The sequence below is a fragment of the Engystomops pustulosus genome, chromosome 1, assembly GCF_040894005.1.
Source record: "Engystomops pustulosus chromosome 1, aEngPut4.maternal, whole genome shotgun sequence".
NCBI lineage: Eukaryota > Metazoa > Chordata > Amphibia > Anura > Leptodactylidae > Engystomops > Engystomops pustulosus.
In genome coordinates this window covers 52,964,516-52,986,559 of record NC_092411.1, presented here as the reverse complement: position 1 = coordinate 52,986,559, position 22,044 = coordinate 52,964,516, and the positions used below count along the sequence as shown (strand labels likewise).

The 22,044-nt window shown below is 39.7% G+C and overlaps 1 protein-coding gene across 2 annotated transcripts in view; it reads left to right on the top strand.

Moving 5' to 3' along the window:
- TMEM232 (transmembrane protein 232) overlaps positions 1-22,044 on the top strand; it is a 101,805-nt gene that overhangs the window by 28,559 nt on the left and 51,202 nt on the right. For both annotated transcript variants that reach the window (XM_072140522.1, XM_072140530.1), the window contains exons 7-10: positions 9-136; positions 4,296-4,465; positions 10,883-11,006; positions 13,589-13,805. In XM_072140522.1, the coding sequence (XP_071996623.1) occupies positions 9-136; positions 4,296-4,465; positions 10,883-11,006; positions 13,589-13,805 (639 nt within the window). The remainder of the gene's footprint in view (positions 1-8; positions 137-4,295; positions 4,466-10,882; positions 11,007-13,588; positions 13,806-22,044) is intronic.

Below are 22,044 nucleotides of genomic sequence, written 5' to 3'. Positions count from 1 at the left end.
CTTCACAGCCCTGTCCACATGTACAACAACGTATCAGGAATTTCCAAATGTTCTTTACTCTATTCATGTGATGTTGGAAATTGGAGAAATTATTTGTGATTTAGACACTTCTCAAGAAGATAAGGTATTTTTACAGGTAAGTGGTTTTTTTTTTACTTATTAGGAAAATCTTTTTTTTCACCAAAGTATAAATGGGCACACTTATTAAACGTGTCTTGACACTTGACAGTCTAATTCTGCCCTAGACTTGCTCATATTGGATAATAGATCTGATGTACTGTTTGCAATTTTAATTAGATGATTTTGTTGATTCAAATTTACATTTGCACAATTTTAGGTACATACCCATTTCCTTGCAAAGCCTGACTCCTTTTTCAATTGCCCAACACAGCCCCCCCAGAAGAAAAATAACACCCATCACAGCTCCCCCCACCAAGAAAAATAATGCCCAGCACATAGCAGGTAGTTTATATATATATATATATATATATATATATATATATATATATATATATATATAATACATTCTACTGAAAAAGTTGGCTTATACTGGAATATATACGGTAATAATGATCTTTATTATGTAGTGCCATCCAATTCCACAGTGCTTTAGAAATGATTGATAGGGGACATATAATATAATATATTTATGTATATATATATATATATATATATATATATATACAAACTCCCAGGAAGGAAGCAGCACTCCAAGATAAATAGTGAATATTTATTCCACCAGTGGTAAGTGCTACGTTTCGGCTGACTCTATGCAGCCATTCTCAAGCATAGTGAAAAATTGATACAGGGTGGGTTTAAATCCCCCGCAGAATGTGACATCATGATTACAAAAACAGGTGGTTTGATAATGAGTTGTTAAATCATGCTCAAAACACATATATAAAAGGTATATACAGCATATCAGTGTGCAATATTTTTACATCATATGATCATAACACAGTGTCGAGTGTACAAAAACAGTGTAGCCAATCGATAGTCCCTCGCACGCTGTCTAGCCACAGTGTGTAAACATCATGTTAACGCATGTGTAAATATCATTTTATAACATGTCCTGAACCCGTTGCTAAGCAATATGACACTGCACAGCGAATACAATCAAAAAAAGGAAATAAAGAGATGCACGCTCAGTGCGGAGTACGACTTACTGCACCAACAACAAACGGAGGCTCATCCTTACCAAGGTAGAGGAGATCTTGAGGTGACATGCCAAGGCGGTGTGATCGCTACGCAGGGTTGTGATCAGTTGTGATCAGCGGACCCGCTATCGCGAGAACTACCAGGTGGGACGGCAGACATCTTTGAAGTGGGCAAGCGCACATTTAACTAATGAGCAATAGAGCTGTCACACAAACTATGGTATTACTGCGACAGGTAAATAATAACTTTAGGTGTATTCCCTAGGGTATCATGAACAAAAAGTAGTGATGCATATGGGATCCTGAGTCCGTTCCTTGAAGCCTGCACCCACATTGGATTTAATCCGGTTATCCACAGTGCTGCTCCTTCTACCTATTTATCTATATATATTTATATTTATATATATTACATTACAGAATACAAACAGTCATATGGAAGAATAGGAGTGAGGGCCCTGCTCACAAGAGCTTTCAGACTATAAGGGTGAAGGGGGTGACACAAGAGGTATAAGAGCTTGTATGATGGTCTTACCATTCTTTATAAGAGAACAGCATAAAATTATTTAACAAATAAAAATTCTGCCGCCATCTTATATACATATCCAAGTTGAAAGTGACTGCAGAGAAGCCTGGAGCTTGGTATCTATCTGGTGTTTGCAGTTAGCAGGTGTAATAAGCTTGCCTAAAGAGATGGATTTATGTTTGAAATTTTGGAGGCTGGGTATTAGGCCCCTTCCACACTTGCGTTGCAGATCGCGTCAGAGTTTGATCAGGGTGCGATCAGGGTTTGGTCAGTGAAAAACGCACATTTTGCATCAGAGTGCAATCCGTTTTCAGTCAGAGTTTGTTCAGTGTCTCAGTTTTTCACACACGTTTTCAATGCTATTTCAATGCGTTTTTCATGAGCAGATAACGCGCGTGAAATGGACTCAGGACTGAGCCCTATCTTTTCTATGGCAATTGATGCGTGAAAAACGCGTTGCACTTGCATTGCACTTGCAAGTGTCTCAGAGTGCAATGCGTTTTTTGATGCATCTCCATAGACTTGTATGGTGCGTTTTTCACGGGCATGACTTGCAAAAGTATAGCATGTCTAGATTTAAACGAGCGTAAAAAAAACCGCGCGTGTGTGTAAAAGAAAATGCAAGTCTGAAAAGACCCATTGGTTACAATGGGTCAGAGTGCAATGCAAGTTCTGCCCGTCAAAAGCATGCGCAGAAAACGTGCGTGAAAAACGCAAGTGTGAAAGGGGCCTAAGTCTGATACTCCAGAGAATTGATGCAGCATGGGAGAAGTCCTGGAGGCGTGCATGAGAGGTTTGATTTAAGATAGAAATTAACCAAATATCACTGGCAGATTGAAGAACATGAGTTGGTCTATGCTTAGTCAAGCATAGACCAGGCGTTCCAAGAGTTTTGAGATGAAAGGAAGATTAGAAACTGGTCAGTAGTTAGTAGCACTGGATGGGTCCAGGGAAGGTTTCTTTAGTAATGGGGTAACTACCACATGCTCTGTAACTGCCTCTGTAACTGGCTCAAAGGAAGAGAGCAAACAGACTAAGGTACCATAGGGAAGGGGATTAGTGGAGAGAATGGATTGAGAAATTATTTCATGGCGAATGCAATACATACAATACAAGTAGGTGGCCAGATCTTAAGCCCCAAGGTCTGTGACAGGTGGCTGCACCTTTGGTGTTAGTAAGGAGTGAAGGGTATCAAAGAACCTTTTGGGGTTGTTAGAGAGAGAGTATATTAGATTAGTAAAATAGACCTGGGGGAGGTACCTTGCATGCCACGCTCAGCTTGACAGTGTAAGGGGTTCACGCCCCCACGGTGTTGGCTATATTATACAGCCGACACCTGCAGCTTCTGGCACGGCCCCTTTCGGCAGCTGGTGCCAGAAGCTGGACGTGGTACTATATCACGATGCGGCAAGTCCTTGCCGCCCGTGATGGAGTACTACGTCCAATGTCGGAAAGGGGTTAAAGTCTCCCATGATGATGGTTGGAACATCACAGGATAGAAAGTGAGGGAGCCAAGAGGCAAAGTGGTCAAGTGAATCGGGAGGTATAGGTATATTATTGCCACACGAAGAGAGAATGGGTGGACACATCATAAGATGGTGTGGACCTCATAAAATGAGAAAGTGAGAGAAGGAACAGGAAGGATAACCTGGAAGGTGTAACTTTGTGAGAGTATTATGCCCACTCCTCCTCCCTGCCTATTCTCAGGCAGTGAGATAAGTGTAAGCCCCCATAAAACAAATCTGTTCTCAGCAGATAAGTAATGGAACAGGACGCAGACAGCTCCATTCTCAATGAAGTGGCACAGCCAAGTCGCTGCCATTTAGTTATCTTTCAAGTTAATGGGAATTGATCTACAGAAGCTTGGTCTGACCATTACACAGAGAGTAGTATTGTCCCCTGTTCCATTCTTTTGATCAGTGGCAGTGTTGGTTGTTGGACCCTGATTAATCTGGTATTGATTCACATGCATGATGCCAAATTTAATAGGACTTTCCATGCTTTAGCTTTTAATGACCTAAAGTCTTATTGACAGCTGATCTTGATTGGTGTCTGGTGTCAGACATCCATTGATCATCAATTGGATATGGGTAGGTCATTAATAGTTTGTCTCCTTTTAACAATTTTTTTTGCATGACCCTGAGTATTTTACTGTATGGAGATGTGAGTCTGATATTGCAGCTCAGCCCCATTCGCTCTTCCCTCTTACATTGCTGCTAAGGTTGAAAAATGACACCTCAAAAAAGGCTAAACTTTCTTAGATCAATTATGCATCATTCAATGTTAAATTATTAACATTGTTAAAGTGTGAAATTAACACTTCGGTAAGGGGTCAATAGCTGAACCCTGGCAAGGTCGAAAGGCCAGTAACCCCCTTCATCTCAGCAGTGCTACCTTTATGCCATCTTTGTTTGCTCCTTGTAAGAAGCAAACTTGGAACAAAAAAAATCTTTATAGTTTTTTTCATAATTTCTTTCAGCCTATTGTAAATCATTCAACATAAAATATGTTCTTGCTGGAAAAGTATAGGAAAAGCAATGATTCATTCTTCAATAAGATATAGCACCATATTTCCTTGGCAGTATTTTTCAGGTATTTTTGCTTATGTCTTACAGAAACAACCAGATCTCGAAGACAAATTGAGTTTCGGTACAAGAGCAGCTGATACAGACACATTTCTTTGGCTTGCGCTTCGGGTTTGGCAGCACACTCAAAATAATAGTACAAATTTACATGACGTTAGCAAGCTTTCCCTCCTAAAGGAACATCTACATCAAGAGAACCGGTTTGTATCAAACAGACTTTATTTCACTGCCTGCATAACATTACCGGAAATTTACATAGTAATTTAATTTGGCAGTTTTAAAAATATTCTCCTTTATATTGTGAACCTTTCTTCACTTCCCTGTAATGCCTGTCTTTTATCATCATTTTAGCTGAGGTGTTGCAGCAAATTACAGAGTTCAGCTCTTTTAACCTAAACTCAAAATGTTTTAATTTAGTTAGCTTGTTTCGAAAGGTGTTGAAATATAAATGGGTGAAAAAAAATCTGAATTCTGGGATAATTTATCACCCGTTATCCCCATTGATTTGCTGGATATAGCTGCTTCCAGGTAGGAAGCAACATGCAGAAGGAAACTAGAAACACAGTCCTGTCCTCTATGTAGATGCAGGGTAACTGAAGTTGTTGGGACCATAACTTCTTCTTGTTGGTGGGGGTTGAGAATGTTGATACTCTATAACAGGGGTACCCAAACTTTTTACATAGGGGGCCGTTCATTGTCCCTCTCAGACCGTTGGAGGGCCGGATAAATAGCAGTACATGTGACCGCATCTGTAATACACTGCCCCCCTCCCCCCCAATTAATTATTTAATATACTGCACACCCTTGTGAACTATTTTATATACTGGCCCAATGAATTAATTAATTGGGTCAATTAATTATTAATATACTGGGACCCCTCTCCATTAATTGTTGAATATGCTGCCCCCCTATTAATTACTAGACTGTTCCTCATAATTAATTATTTCCTATGCTGCCCCTCCACCATTAGTTATTTTATATGCCCCCCCACCATTAGTTATTTTATATGTCCCCCCCACTGCACCATTAGTTATTTTATATACCCCCCCACCATTAGTTATTTTATATGCCCCCCCACCATTAGTTATTTTATATGCCCCCATATTCAGATGAATGTATGCCCACACGGCTACACCCGGGTGGGCATAGGTCAGCCGCGATGCCCCCCAATAAGTTTGTGTGAATGTAGCCTAAGGGTGCATCTTTTCACAGATTAGAAATATTGTTAAACTTTGTACTGCTATTTTTTTGGTCAATATCCTGGTTATTTGAAAGCTTTTAGTGACTCATTTTTTTCTCCTGGGACCATTTCTTAAAGCATGCCTATGATCCTGTACACGTTGGTTGCTATCTTGACATCTACGTATAAAACACTATGCTTTGTACTAAGACTATAATTGCATAATCATTTAACTGCATTTTCTGCTATGAACAAATGTTTTCCAGTCAGATGCCTTCATTATGTACATCTCATGTGATGAAGCCTACCACAGTAGTAACATTTCTGAGGCTTCCGGCGTATTTGTTTTTTCTTAACCTTATTATTAAGCTTAGTACACAGAGAAGCAACAGAAAAGTACACAATGATACACATTTATTGTGGACAAACACCAAATCCTAAATAAATTCTATATCAACACTACTAATCAATGTCCGGCACATAATGTGTTCTATGGTATTTCAGTTACCTGTGAATAATTCATGCAGAAATTGTCCATTGTATGAGTCAATTAATTCTCCCCAATTAGCTACCATTGTAAATTAAGTGGAAAATTTAACGACAGCACATTCTGTACTTTTATAAAGCGTATTCTGTTATATGGAACAGTAAAATGGTTATCAGTTATATTATAATTAGAATTAATTATATGCGCACCATAAACACTGCAAAAGCATAGGTAATGTCGTTCACCAATAATGTATCTAAGCATACTGGGTGTTGGTAGGGGTTTCACAGTTTTTTATTTATGTTTTTCTAATGTTGCTTAATCTTTGGCTCTAAGATGTAAGTTTATTGATACATTTGCACAAATTTCATAGAAATTTCATGCAATTCATTTTGTATGACTGGAGAGGAGGGCTATTGTAAGAAAAGTATTTTTTTTATTATTTTTTATCACATGATTCAGAGGTAATACTGTGACTCCAATTAAGTCTCACACCCTTTGATTGTCTAAAAAGTGAAGATACAAGTAGGTCATAAATTAGGCACATGCACAACAAAACCCACAAATGTTTCAAGAGGCCTATAATAAATTCCTACAAGAAAATCCACTGTATAGTCTACATACAGGATTTATATGGGTACTAGCACGGCAGCTTTCCTCACATGGAGGAGCATAGAGAATGTAAAAAGTATTAGAAACAAGCAATGAAACAGCTACATGACGTGTATAGTTTGTTCTGTGTGAGCACTAAGGATTATTAGCTTCTCTGATGTGCAGAAAGTGCTGGGAGAGCAGAATGTGGGGGAGGGAGCTGCTAAGGAGTGGTGAAACAGCTTGATGTGAAGAGCAAGGCAGAGAAAGTTCTGCAGAATCACAGACTGGGATGGAGGGGCTGATACATTCCACTGTTACATTCCCCTCCTCTCTACAGAGTGAGCAGGGAGCAGCATAATTTACAGAATCAGATAAGATGTCAGCACAGCCAGAAGACTCCAGCAGATCAGGCTAAACTGTGGAGGATAGCAAAGAAACTGCTGCACATAGGTACTTAAGAGACTAGACAAAATTGTTCTACATCACAAGAGATATCGATTTGACGTTGCGCTTTAATAGAACTGGGATTTGCCATGTAAACAAATTGGGTGTCAACAGTTGGGGTCCTTGTGATGTCTGTCTTTGTCTTATCAGTTCAAAGGTACATTTTAAAATTGTCATGTAATGTAGAATGGAAGAGGTCATAGGTCACCCTGTTTATAACAACAAGGTGTTCATTTAGGTATGGCAATTTACTAAACTATGCAACTGGGGCTTTATGACACTTGAGTTTGTCATTGTAGTTACTGTACATCAGTTTTCTACCATACAAATTAACTTTATGTAACATCTGCCAATTTACTTTTAACTTTAGCCTACTTAAATCAGATTTACCAAGTCAATCCAGACAGATTTATGAAGTCGTAAATTTAAACGCAAATTCACTTCAGTCCCCTCCGGGTGTATGAAATACTTAGGAATCACAAAATTTTGCAACTTTGCGGCCACTTTTCACCATTAATGGGGACATACCTCATGTACCACATTTATCAAGCAGTCTAAGCCAATCTGATAAATCTGATACTCAAATAAATGAATCACTCCCATCACTCAGGATTGGCTGTAGAGGACGGCTGTGGTGACAGGTTCCCTTTAAAACAGAATAAAAAGCTTCAGCAAGAAGCTTCTAAAAGATCAATCCCTCCTTCTAGTAGATTAAAAAAATCTAAAAAATATACAAAACAAACAACAAAGTGTGTTTTTTTTTGTCTTCCCTAAACTGGGAAATGTTCAGGAAATTATTTCCAGTAACTTCAGGGCAATTTCAGTGTTATTTATTTAAAATAATTGTAATTCTTATAACTATTATTGGAAATTTCAAGACAGTTGATTTCTAACATTAATGTGCTTTAAATGGGTATTCCCAAAATACTTTCTGTATCAATTCCTCACAGTTTTCTGTATCTCTGCTTGATGTCCCTCTATAAAGAGCTTCTGACCATAGTCACACAGGTGCACGGCTCATTATAACACACATGTCTGATTACTCTCAGTGATATAATGAGTAACCTGTGTGACCATGGTCAGATTTTTGTCCACTCAAAGTAAATACAGAAGCTTATTATAGAATGACAGCAAGCAGAGATCTAGAAAACCTTGAGGATTTGAGGCATACAGTATACTGGAAAATTGTATACCGTATTTTCTGGACTATAAGACGCACTTTTTTTCCCCAGAAAATGGGGAAAAAACAGTAGTGCGTCTTATAGTCCGGATGTAGCCGGACGGGAGCAGGAGGGGATGGAGCTGCGCTCTGCCAGCTAATGCTGGCAGTAAGCGCAGCCCTTCACAGTGGAGCGCAGCAGGCTGTACTGAGTGCTGCTACGCTCCTCTCCTCCTCTCAGCCCTCCACTGCTGGAGGGAATGGAGGGCAGCTAAAGCTGGCAGAGCGCAGCGCTTTGTAACTCATATATTATATATATATATATATATATATATATATATATATATATATATATATATATCGATGTCCTCCAGCTTTGTGGCAGAGCAGCAGCAGTGGATAGAGAGGGGGAGGAGAAAGGCACAGACTCTGGCCAATCCCCGCTGGGCTTGTAAGTAACTCAGAGTGAAGAAGAAGGTGAAGGCTGCCGGCAGAGTGTGTGCAGAGGAGCCTGTACTGCGCTGTGTCTGACCTGTAACTTCTCTCCGGAGCACAGGATCAGATAAGTGATAAGTGCTCCCTTCCCCCGGTCTCTGCTCTCACAGTCTTAACCCCTTGTTGCCTGGTATGTAGAGGCTGCTGTCTTTTGAAGGTACCTTACCCCACAGACCAAGCTCTTGTGACCATTGTACAAGGACTGTCACCTCCTGTGTCCTCTCCTCCTCATAGATTGTAAGCTCTTGTGACCATTGTACAAGCCCTGTCATCTCCTGTGTCCCCCTCCTCCTCATAGATTGTAAGCTCTTGTGGCCATTGTACAAGCACTGTCAACTCCTGTGTCCCCCTCCTCATAGATTGTAAGCTCTTGTGGCCATTGTACAAGGACTGTCACCTCCTCTGCCCCCTTATCCTACTCATAGATTGTAAGCTCTTGTGGCCATCATACAAGCACTCACATCTCCTGTATCCTCTTCCTCATAGATTGTAAGCTCTGGGGACCATTGTACAAGCGCTGTCACCTCCTGTGTCCCCCTCCTCCTCATAGATTGTAAGCTCTTGTGACCATTGTACAAGCACTGTCACCTCCTCTGCCCCTCTCCTCCTCATAGATTGTAAGCTCTTGTGACTATTGTACAAGCACTGTCATCTCATGTGTCCTCCTCCTTCTCATAGATTGTAAGCTCTTGTGACCATTGTCACATATGCGCATACCTATACAGCCCTGGTAACTCTTGAGACCCCCTGACTACATGCCAGCATGATAGACGGCGGTGTCCGGGAGAGGAGGAGGGGGTGAGCGCTGCTCGCCCCTGCCCCTCTCCAAAGAGGAACATGGCTGCACTGCACCACCCAGTTACTTTATTAAAAATTTTAGCATACTATTTGGGGGAAAAAACATTTTTTCTTATTTTTCCTCCTCTAAAACCTATGTGCGTCTTATGGTCCAGTGCGTCTTATAGTCCGAAAAATACGGTAACTTTTTATGATAAAAACATTAACATTAATTTGCTGAAATGGGAATACCCCTTTAAATCCTCAGTCTCCTTTTCTTGTACTCTTAGCGTCCATAATTTATCAAGCATGTAAGTAAAAGAAAATTAAGTTTGACATTCATTTGGGAAATAAATACATAGGGTTTTACTGCTTAATGTGCCATCTGTGTTATGTAGCTAGGATGAATCCTGAATAATTTAGATAACTTCATATTGAAAATGAAAATTGTGATTAATTAAACTGATGTAACAAGTGATACGTCTCATCTAGCTGCAGCGTGTAGGACTTATCTCGGGATGTAACGTATGCTCTAGTTCAGGGATCAGGAACCTTTTTGGCTGAGAGAGCCATGAACGCCACACATTTTAAAATGTTATTCCGTAAGAGCCGTACCATATGCACATGCCCCCAGTAGATAGGTAGTCCCAGTATCACAGGTGCCCCTGTGATCTAGGTCTCAGATCGCAGGTACACCCGTGCCCCTCTCCATGGCGGCGCCCATTTCCCAGCTCACTCAACCCACCACTTTCCGGCTCCCGCCCTGGCTGGCCAGCGCGCGTGAGCCGGCGCTCGCATATTTAAAGGGCCATTGTGCCGCTGCCCACTTCCTGGTTTCCTATAAAGACCGGCGGCTACCAGATAGGTAGCCATAGCACATGTCCCCCAGTATATAGGTAGCCACAGCACATGCCCCCAAGTAGATAGGTAGCCCCAGCACATACTCCCAGTACATACTCCCACAGCACATGCCCCCAAGTATATAGGTAGCCCCAGCACATACTCCCAGTACATACTCCCACAGCACATGCCCCCAAGTATATAGGTAGCCACAGCACATGCCCTTCCAGTAGATAGGTAGAACAGCAAAAAAAAAAAAAAGAATATTCACTTACCTGCAATCCCTGCAGCCAGCTCCTCATCATTCCCATGCTCTTCTCTTTGACCCAGGTTTAGACGATGGTTGCGATGGCACCTAGGTCATACAAATGACATAGGCAGCGTTAAATAGCTGCCTGTGTCCAGTGATCAGTCTAAGACACACACAGCAGCCATCGCTATTTATTAAAGATCTGTCTGAGAGCCAGATGCAGCCAACAAAAGAGCCACATCTGGCTCCCGAGCCATAGGTTCCCTACCCCTGCTCTAGTTGTATAGATATAGGCATTGGAGGAAGCTAAACACTTTTTAGTTTGAAAGATAAAGATTTTTTTATTTGCAACTTTACCTGATTTTCACTGTTGTTTTATTATTTTTTACAGTTTGAATTTACTTCTTGCCTTATTCATCTTGGGGGATGCTGCTAAAACAGATATTTTCTGTTTGAGAGCATTAGTAGAACTTGGATCTGACTTCCTCACTAGTCTTGCAGAATTTCAAAGACAGGTAACTACGGATGGCCCTGACTGTAATAAGATTTAATAGGCATCTCTTGTGGGGACCTGTTTGTGACTTGCTAATTCAGGTTAGGCTGTGGCAACTAACAGGTTAACTGCTGTGATCAATGTCAGCACTATGTACAGTAGCCATTGCAAATGTCACCTGATATGTTCTACTTGTACATGGTGATGGCACCAATCATGGAAGTGAAAGGGGTTTTCCCATTAACTAAAGTTAGGGATAGGACCCAACTTGCTCATCAGTGGGGGTCTCAGTGCTGACCCCTCGTTGATCCGTCAGACTAATGGAGCAGACGGCCGCACATGACCGTTCTGCTCCATTAATCTCTATAGAGCTCATTGAGATTGCCGAGCGTTGTCTCAGAACTGCCCCTCCACGGAACAGCAAGTACAGGATAGGGCCTAACTTTAGTTTGTAGGAAACCCCCTTTAACCAGTCAATGGAGGCTACTGTGATTGTTTTATGTGGTCAGATATGTACATGGGGTACAGTTTGCTAATGTTAAGTAGCTTAAGGACCTGTGATGATGTCACCCTGGTCACATGACATTAGGCCACATCTTCGACTCAATCCAAATATGCATAGATACCAGACAAGATTATAACTCTGATTTTATGGGGATCTGAGGGAAGCAATTTTTAGCTAAAAGCAGGGTGTTAGTTACTAGGGCTCTATAGGAACCCGCTACTAGTTATATTTGTGAAAAATGTGGTGACAGGTTCCCTTTAAGGGAAAAAATATGTCCAAATGATCAAATTAACACTTTTTACGGTATTTTGCCACTCATAAAAAGTTGTAATAAAAAGCTAGCAAAAGGTCCAAATGCTATCATCGAAACCAATGTATGTTAAAACTACGGTTCTCAGAATACAGCACAACAATTGTTCTTTTTTAATGCTAAAATATTCCTCAAAACTCCTCAAATATTTTTTAGAGGTATAAAGGCTAAAAAACTATATAAACTTGGTATCTTTGTGACCATACTGAGATTTTTTATTCTTTTTTTACTCACTTATTCTCATTTTACTTTTTAATTTTTTTTGATTCCACAATTTTTCACATAAATTTCTTGGTGCACGTTTTTCACAGCAGCAACACAATGGGGCAGATTTATCAAGTGTCTGAATATTTCTAGTTGCCCACAGCTCAGCTTTCATTTTACCAGTGCTCATGAATTTTTTAAAGGGGAGCTGTGATTGGTTGCCATGGGCAATTAGAAATATTCTGACTTTCAGACAGTTGATAAATCTGCCCCAATATATTTTTTTTCCATGTAACTTTTTTCACATTATTTTTCATTTTTTTAGATTTGGTCATGACCATTACCTAATATACATCACTGTGGCACAAGGGTTTTTTCATTACATATTTAACGTTTCACTCCTCTTGACAAAAAGTTATATCACTATCAGGCATTACCGTGATTACACACATTTATCATTTTTATTCACATCAACATCAATATCTGTCTTTCATTCATAGGTTTTTTGAAGCATGGGCTTTTTACATAATTAAAGAGGATGCCTGTGGTGTGAGCGCATGTGCACCACCACTGTGTCCTCCGGGAATGGATGGACGCCGCGCCAGTGCGTCAATGTGATTGGACTTTGTCCGCTCTTTGTGACATGGACCGGGGCATTCCCTCCTGTTCTGGATACATATGTGCTGTGCATGCGGTCTACATTTAATTACATCGCGATGCAAGTACCATATAGTCCATATTTGTTGGGTGCGGAGATTCCTCCGGTACCTTCCGGTTGGTACAGATCATTTTAGATTCGTTGTTATGTGTTAGACTGATCTACCACGTGTGTTTGTTTATTTTCCCTCCTTCATATTTTCTGATTGCTTTATATGACATCATGACAGTACCACCCATATCTTCTAAGGGGGTGAAGTACATGTCTATTAACAAAGGCATTATTATTCATATGTGTGTAGCCGATTTGCCATCGGTCCAACACCCACATAGCACCACCCGTTGTGTGTTTTTGGACATACTCTATTATTCCTTTTATCATACATTATCATACTTCTAGCAATACTTCAGCCCTTGTTCTAAACTAAGAACCTTACAGGATGCTAATTTGTTTATCCTATTGAATTTCTACGTTTTTCTAGTAAGATCTATAATAGTATTAATATCTATATTTGCAGTGTGTGCAGTGTGTGACTCCATCTCTTGTACTTCATTCACCAGTTGTGACTGATCCTGAGGGGTATTGCCAAATATATATTTTGATTGGATCACTATGTCACTGATCCTATACCAGTAGTACCCTCCCCTTGTATACAATGCCTGTGGATGTGTTATCACAAAATGTACCTCCTGTGACCCACATACCTCAGCCCATACCCTAAATTCTAATCCCTGAGTAGTAGTTTGTGCTGTTAGGAAGGCTATTAGGCTGCAATTTTATGGAGCAAGTAACTCCGACTTATAATTAACCAATGAAATCCTAAACAGGGAATTTGTAAGTAATGTTTTTTCCTATTTTTCAAAAACACATTTTTTTAATATAAAATCATTGTTCTAAATGTATATCCTTTCCATTATTTCCTTGTAGCCCCCTGTCACTACAAAAAGTGCCTGGTCATGGCCGCTGGAAGTGATCTATGTGTATACTATGGTGCTAGCAGGTATTTGCTTGCATGGAACCAAATCTGAAATCCAAAAACATGCGTTTGTTGGATTCCAGTCTGAAAACGCATGGACTGCGGGGAGCAGAGAAGCCAGTTTGAATGGTTTATTACATTTTAGTCCTCCAAGTACATCAGATTCCAGTAAGTACATTTTTCTTAAAAGTTTAAAACTTTTTGTTCCCAGTCACTCAATAATTGGATCAAGAGGGTAGCCGCTGTTTAGTGAGCGGGCATGTCCTGTATATGGAGTGGGATTAGCAGTAGAGATAAGGAACATATAAACAGATCAAACAAAAATAATGGGGAAATAATCAAGTAATTACTATATCTTTTTAGATATTTTGAGCCTTTGCCAAAAAGGTTTACCTACTTGACAACAATTTTATGGCAGCCCTGATCAATAAACATGTAAAATTGAGTCATGATTGACTGACTGCTTTACAGAGGCTTTACTTACATTTTAAAATATTTTTATTGAGCAGTAGACAGTGAGCCTTAACTCTTACAAAGAAAGAGATTATGTGAAAAATATACTCTAGGAACTGTTAGAGAAATACAGAGTTCAAAAATATGTAGCACTCCAACAGGCACTAAAAGGGATAGGTCCTATCCGTAAGCCTTAGGCTAATATGCCCACTTAAAAAATAGGGGGCAATTGATTCACCCCCCTTGGCTATATTACCTCTACTTCTCAAGGGATAGCATCCCTTACATCCCTGCATATGAACATATCCCTATGAGTTTGGACACTGTCTGCTAGTGTTTTTAACACACTAATTAGCACTGTTCTTAAGCAAAAACTAATAAAAGTTCTATTTTATTACCTGTTTTTCCTTGGTGGATATAAAAAGGCTTTTTGGTCACTAGCCGGGCGACTATTGGAAAATTAAGTTATTTTTTTCTGTCCACATCTTCTTCACCCTTCATCTACTCTCAGTTTATCTAATTATATAATAATAGAATCACATTATATCTAATTATAATAATTGTGATCTCAAGGCCTGAATAGTCTGTTAGGTTTTCATTGCTTTTCAGTCCTATTGGGGGTATTTATCATTCCTTGTATGTAATTTATTTGGCATATATGGCATGAAAAAGTTGCAATTCCTACCACAAGACCAGGAATTGTGACTTTTTTTCCTTTTCACTGCCATCACACTACTTTTTGAAAGTGTTGGGGCACAAGGCAAGCCATTGCAGGTACACCCCAGCCAACTTAATTTAATATAGCCTGAGCCAAAATACTGGTGTAAGTACTGGCTTAATCAGAGATCTAAGACCTGGTGCAGATTTCATTCAGACGAATGCTGGAGCCTCTTAGTAAACCTGGCATGCTATCGGCCATGGGGGAATTTTAAGGCTGTTGGAGATAGCTATGCCTCACTTTCTATTCAAGACTGGGTTGTACTAAAATCATAGAAATATCAGGAGCCATGTAGCCACGAAATTGTAGTTTTAAAGAGGTTTCTTAACGCACTACACTGCATCCCCTACCAACAAGAAGGGTTAAACGGTCTGATATCTGATGTGAAATGTAACACAGGGGTTACTAATTTTTCTGTTGTCTATTGTTGTTCTTTGATCACCTTCAATGAGAGCTATTCCTTACTATCTCCATCATTCCCATAGAGGTGAATGGACTGGTTCGTGTTCAGTATGTTCAGATGAGTTGAGTATTTCTGTTCTTTTCATCATTGGGGTCTCAGCAGGTGAAACCCCTGGAATCAACATTTATTAGGATTTGATTGCTGTTTCGAGGAAGCCGCTCTGAGAAATGACCCGTCACTTACTGAAACTGATTTGATATATTCATGAAAATGGCAAAATCAAAAACAACAGCACAAATTTCCCGTGAATATCATTGTAAGGAAGAATTCACCTGGATTTAGATCTCATACACACAAATATGCATTTAGTGATGTGTCACCCATATGTAACCTGTATGCCACTGTAAGTAAGCCATATAGGTGGGCTAGCATCCACGTGACCTGGTCTCCTGGGCAACCCACTGCAAAAACATATGTGCCTTGTTCTTTTGCATTTCCATAGACTTCTATGTAAAGACGTGACGCAAAACGCCCAAAGATAGGACATACCATAAAAATAGGATCTCATGTCCAGTTCACAGTGTGGTGAGAAATACGGCTATCATACGGATAGTCTATGGAGCCTTGTTTTAGATACTAAAAAACATTAGGCCTGGAAAATTTTATAAAATCTGTTCTAGTACCATACTATCATATATACTCGAGTATAAGCTGACCCAATTATAAGCTGAGACCCTTAATTTTACCACCAAAAACTGGGAAAACCTATTGACTTGGGTATAAGCTGAGGGTGGGAAATGCATTGGTCACAGACCCTACCCCAGTATATAGCCAGCCAGCCCCCTATAGTATACAGCCTGCCCCCAGTAGTACACAGCCAGCCCAACATTCCCCCAGTAGTATACAGCCTGCCCCCAGTAGTATACAGCCTGCCCAGCCTTCCCCCAGTAGTAAACAGCCTTCCCCCAGCAGTATACAGCCTGCCCCCAGTAGTATACAGCCTGCCCCCAGTAGTATACATCCTGCCCAGCCTGCCCCCAGTAGTAAACAGCCTTCCCCCAGCAGTATACAGCCTGCCCCCAGTAGTATACAGCCTGCCCCAAGTAGTATACAGCTTGCCCCAGTAGTATACAGCTTGCCCCCAGTAGTATACAGTTTGCCCCAGTAGTATACAGCTTTCCCCAGTAGTATACAGCTTGCCCCCAGTAGTATACAGCTTGCCCCAGTAGTATACAGCTTGCCCCCAGTAGTATACAGCTTGCCCCCAGTAGTATACAGCTTGCCCCCAGTAGTATACAGCTTGCCCCCAGTAGTATACAGCCTGCCCCCAGTAGTATACAGCTTGCACCCAGTAGTATACAGCTTGCCCTCAGTAGTATACAGCCTGCCCCTAGTAGTATACAGCCTGCCTGAATTAAAAAAAAACTTATATACTCACCCTCCGGTGGCCCCGATGTGCAGCGCTGTTCCCCCGATATTCCCGCGGCCATGTTCTGTCTTCTGTAACATCGTGCTCGGCTTATACACTAGTATATACGGTATTTCATTCTATTTAAAACAATACATAATCTCAACAGAAACAGAAATATTGCATAAACTAATAACTATTAAAACACCACAGCAATTAAATAGAACAAATGAACAGGTATCAAGACAATAAATCTCAGATTTTAGGCAATATTAACATAAACTGTGTTTTACTAAGAGATGAACAGAATATATTAAATTCTGTACATCATTTCAACCTACCTAGTGTTACCTAGGACATATTTGTATTATGGAGTAGCACCTCTATAGATCAAAAGTTCTTTACTTTAAATCGTTTTAATTAAAGCCATTTATCCTAACGATACTATCCCAGAATTCCCACACAATCCTCTTGAGTACTTTTAATGGTGTTTTATATACAATTTTTGTAAGATGTTCTGCTGGAGCAAAATTAATAATACGCCTTCACCTCTTTACAAATTTGGTGCATTTCATGGCCACCTTTGTGCCTCTTCTCCTGTGCATGGCATCCACAATTTTTTCTTAAGTAATGTAAGTGATAGAAAATATTACATTCGTTCAATCATTACACATTGGATGGGGTGTGTTCCTAAACATATAAGAAAATATGAGCCAAAATTGTTCTTTTACTGGAATACAAAAACTGCCAAATCAGCTGTGGTATTATTTTTCGGACTATAAGGTGCACCAGAGTATAAGGCGCACCAACTATAAATGCCTGCAAAAATGTCTAGGTTCATATACAAGGCGCACCTGATTATAAGGATGAATGACCAGCAGGTGGCATGTCTGTGCATAGTTCAAGGCAGCTGTGGTCTGTAAGTATGGTTCATATTTAAGGTGCACTGGACTATAAGGCGCATCTTTGATTTCTGAGAAAATCAAAGTATTTTTTGTGTGCCTTATATCCGAAATTTTTTTTTATTTTTCGGTTTACAGAGACGTATGAGGGTTTGTTACCTGCGGGACAAAGTGTACTTTTTAATTATGTCATTTAAAATTCCAAGCAATGTAATAGAAAGCTGGAAAAAATTCCAAGTATGGTGAAAATGACAAAAAACACATCTGCTTTGTTTTCTTGTGGGCTCTGTTTTTATTGCTTTCTTTGTGCACTCCAAATGTCACCTCCTCTTTATTCAATAGGTCAGTACAATCACTGGGAAACCAAAGTTATGTAGGTTTTATTAGGTTTAAGTGGATTTAAATGGATTTAAAAAAATGTAAAAAAAAAATTGACATTTTTCAAAATTCTGAGGCCATTAACTTTTTCATACTTGGGTGCACGGACCTGTGTTTGATATCAAATATTTATTGATATCAAATATTTATGGATGGAAAAATGGTGAAAAAGTGTTGTTTTGGACATTTGTGCACTATTTTCTGTTATAGTGTTTACTTCCAGGAATATTTTTATAATATTTTGTCAGGGCATTTTGGGACATGGCATTACTTAATATGTTTATGATTTTTACAGTTTTGTTTTATATGTTTCCTAGGGAAAGGTGGATTTAAAATTTAACTTTTTTATTTTTTATATATATATATTTTTCTACTATTGTTTCAGACCCCTAGGGTACTTTAACCGTGAAGGGTCTTCTCGTTCATACAATGAACAATCACACTTCCGTGACCTTATTATAGTATGCATTAATTATTACTAGAGCAAGGCCGATTGTTGATGGACAGATAGAGATCACATGACCCTCCATCTGCCGCCATTTTATGGACAGGAATCTCTGGCTGATGAGGTAAAAGACAGGAGGCTTCACTTTACATATCAAGAAAGTGGTGCAGAACATCCAATAATGTATATTAGTAAATTACCTAATATCCTTCCCCCACACTTCGAGACACATTACTAAAAACATGAGGTAAAGTGTCCAACCCCTTTAACATACCGGTTCCAACTTACAAACAAATTCTACTTGAGAACAACACTACAGAACCTATCTAGCATGTAATCCCAGGACTTCCTGTACCATATATTTTGGTCTTCACTCTCTCTCCACACTGTGATGTAACTCTTCTGGTGCAAAGGTTGGAATATATGGACTCTTAACAATGGGTGTGATAAAATGTTCTTCCTTTAAAGACCTGTGGAAATTCCTCTTGCACTTTGAAGTACAATAACAGAACACTATGGCAGGAATTGTATTTGGGTGGTAGGATAGACATTGTGGGGGTCTGTCTCTATGGCTGACATGTTGGTACTGTATATCTATTGTATTTCTGTATTGGCAGTTCACTATGTAAATAACAATTTTGGGCTATCTTATGGTCAGGTGTGTCCAATATTCTGAAAAATATAGTATAAAGTACTCAATAATCAAAGATAAAATGTTGTTGTCTGTACAGATTATGGGGGGTGCATGTTTTCACACAAAATGTCAGTTGAATGTTTAGACATAATGGGGCTTATTTACTAAGTGTCCGGACGCCGCACTTTCGCCGGGTTTTCCGAATATTTCTGATTTGCCCTGGGATTTTGGCGGATGCGATCAGATTGTGTCTTTCACACGACAGAAATCGGGGGGTTGCCGTTGGACAACCCGGCGGATTCGGAAAAACTGCAGAATTTAAAAAAGAATTTGTGTCGCAAGATCAGCACTTACATGCACCAGGAAGAAGCAGGTGAACTCCGGCGGACCTCGGCGCAGCAGCAACAGCTGCTGGATATCGGGCGCAAGATCTTAGTGAATCGCGGCAGACCCGAATCAGCGTCGGACGATGCGCTGCGGGAGCGCGACTGGACCGGGTAAGTAAATGTGCCCCATTGGGTATTGATCAAGTGATCCTGGACTGACCAGGATTGTCACCTATATGCAAGGACTAAGAGCCACTTCTCAGACCTGAACACCCTGTCAATGTTGTCCTGTGCTGCTGATGCTTGGCTGGTTCTTAATAAGAAGATTCAATACAGTAACTAGATTTGTTTTCCTGAATCCTGTATTTTCTATGTCTAATACCAGATATTATATGACACTTATTACCGCTTGCTGCAGACCTGAAGTATTACTTTTTTAATTTATTTAGTTTTGTGATATATTAACATCCACCCAGGTAAATTCTATATGTGTATATATTGCAAGCGTTGAAGTGGAAGCAGCAATAGGGAGACGCACACTTCCCATCTAATAGGAAGAAATGCTTAGTTTTATTTTTGATGTATAAATAATGGAGCATCTTTTTTATTAAAATATTCATATATATGTATATATAAGAACATATTCTGTTTCTGTAGCCTCCAGCATCCCGAGCATGTACAATGTGATCTGTAATATTCAATTTGAACTGAGATACCATAATTGCACAAAGCTGTGCTATAGAAAGTAAGAAAATATTAGATTTTTAAATTTAGTTCTCCATGATACAATTCACTACTTATTGTTCTTCACGTGTATAATAAGGTGTATCAATATGAAGGTGGTGAAATGAGGGATGCTGACATATATAGGATATAATTGCATTTTTCTCCCAAAATAAAAAAAAAAAACAACTGATTTGTAACATATTTATCATACTGTATATACAATAGAAAAGCTTTGAAATATCATCCTAAGTTTAAAGCTGCCTACGTGGTTACAGATAAAAACTATCACATGAACTAAGATTATACTTTTATGTATACAGGTGGCTCCCTACTTAAGAACACTTGACTTACAGACGACCTCTAGTTACAACTTGAGAACAAACCAACAGAACCTATCTTTTACGTAACCCGGGGACTGCCTATATATATAAATATATTAACAATGAACCATTGTGCACCCATTGCCGTCTATGGGGGATGTATATCGGCCGTATATACGTCGATATACGTTCCATACGTTCGCCTGAATGTAGCCTTACAATTTATATTATATCAGACCGCTGTATCATTTCTTTCATTACAAAGGCTGAGCTCTGCTGTGCTGCAACTAATGCAGATCCCCAGGATCTTACTGGGGACGAAATTACTTGCGACTAGGGGTGAACCAAGCCTATCTGCTGCCCGAGGCGAGCCACAGAAAGATGCCCCCCCCCCATTTATGTAATGTATCAGATACAGCGTAGAAAAAAGATACAGCGTATCTCCATGTAGTATAAAATGCATATAGCGTGCCACCATGTAGTATAAAATACATACAGCGTGCCGCCATGTAGTATAAAATAGATACAGCCTGCCGCCATGTAGTATAAAATGCATACAGCGTGCCGCCATGTAGTATAAAATGCATACAGCGTGCCGCCATGTAGTATAAAATGTATACAGCGTGCCGCCATGTAGTGTAAAATGCATACAGTGTGCGGCCATGTAGTATAAATTGCATACAGTGTGCCGCCATGTAGTATAAAATGCATACAGCGTGCCACCATGTAGTATAAAATAGATTCAGCCTGCCGCCATGTAGTATAAAATGCATACAGCGTGCCGCCATATAGTGTAAAATGCATACAGCGTGCCGCCATGTAGTATAAAATGCATACAGCGTGCCACCATGTAGTATAAAATAGATACAGCCTGCCGCCATGTAGTATAAAATGCATATAGCGTGCCGCCATGTAGTATAAAATGCATACAGCGTGCCGCCATGTACTATAAAATGTATACAGCGTGCCGCCATGTAGTGTAAAATGGATGCAGTGTGGGGCCATGTAGTATAAATTGCATACAGCGTGCCGCCATGTAGTATAAAATGCATGCAGGCTGCCTCCATGTAGTATAAAATTCATACAGCGTGCCGCCTTGTAGTATAAAATGCATACAGCATGCCGCCATGTAGTATAAAAAGCAATACAGCATGCCGCCATGTAGTATAAAATGCAGACACCGTGCCGCCATGTAGTATAAAATGCATACAGCATTCCACCATGTAGTATAAAATGCATACAGTGTGCCGCCATGTAGTATAAAACTAAAATTTGCGATTATTTCAGGGCTTCTACCCAACTGAAATGGTGCAGAAACCCTGATAAATATAACCAATACTGCATAAACATACAGCATATATACACACACATACAAAATCTACACACATACTGAGTATACAAATATACACATACACCATATACAGAATATACATTTATACAAATATATATATACACATCTATACATACATACACATAAATACATATATATACATACATACTCACTTATGCATATGTACATACACATCTATACATACATACTTATATATACATATACGGTACATAAAAGATACCTTATTTTTTATTTTTTTACGATCCTGGCTCTTCAGCCTTTATCTAAGGGAGGGGGGAGGGGGAGACCGGAGCCGGGTAGGGGGATCACATTCCCTGTCTTTCCATTAAAAGAAAGTTCACCA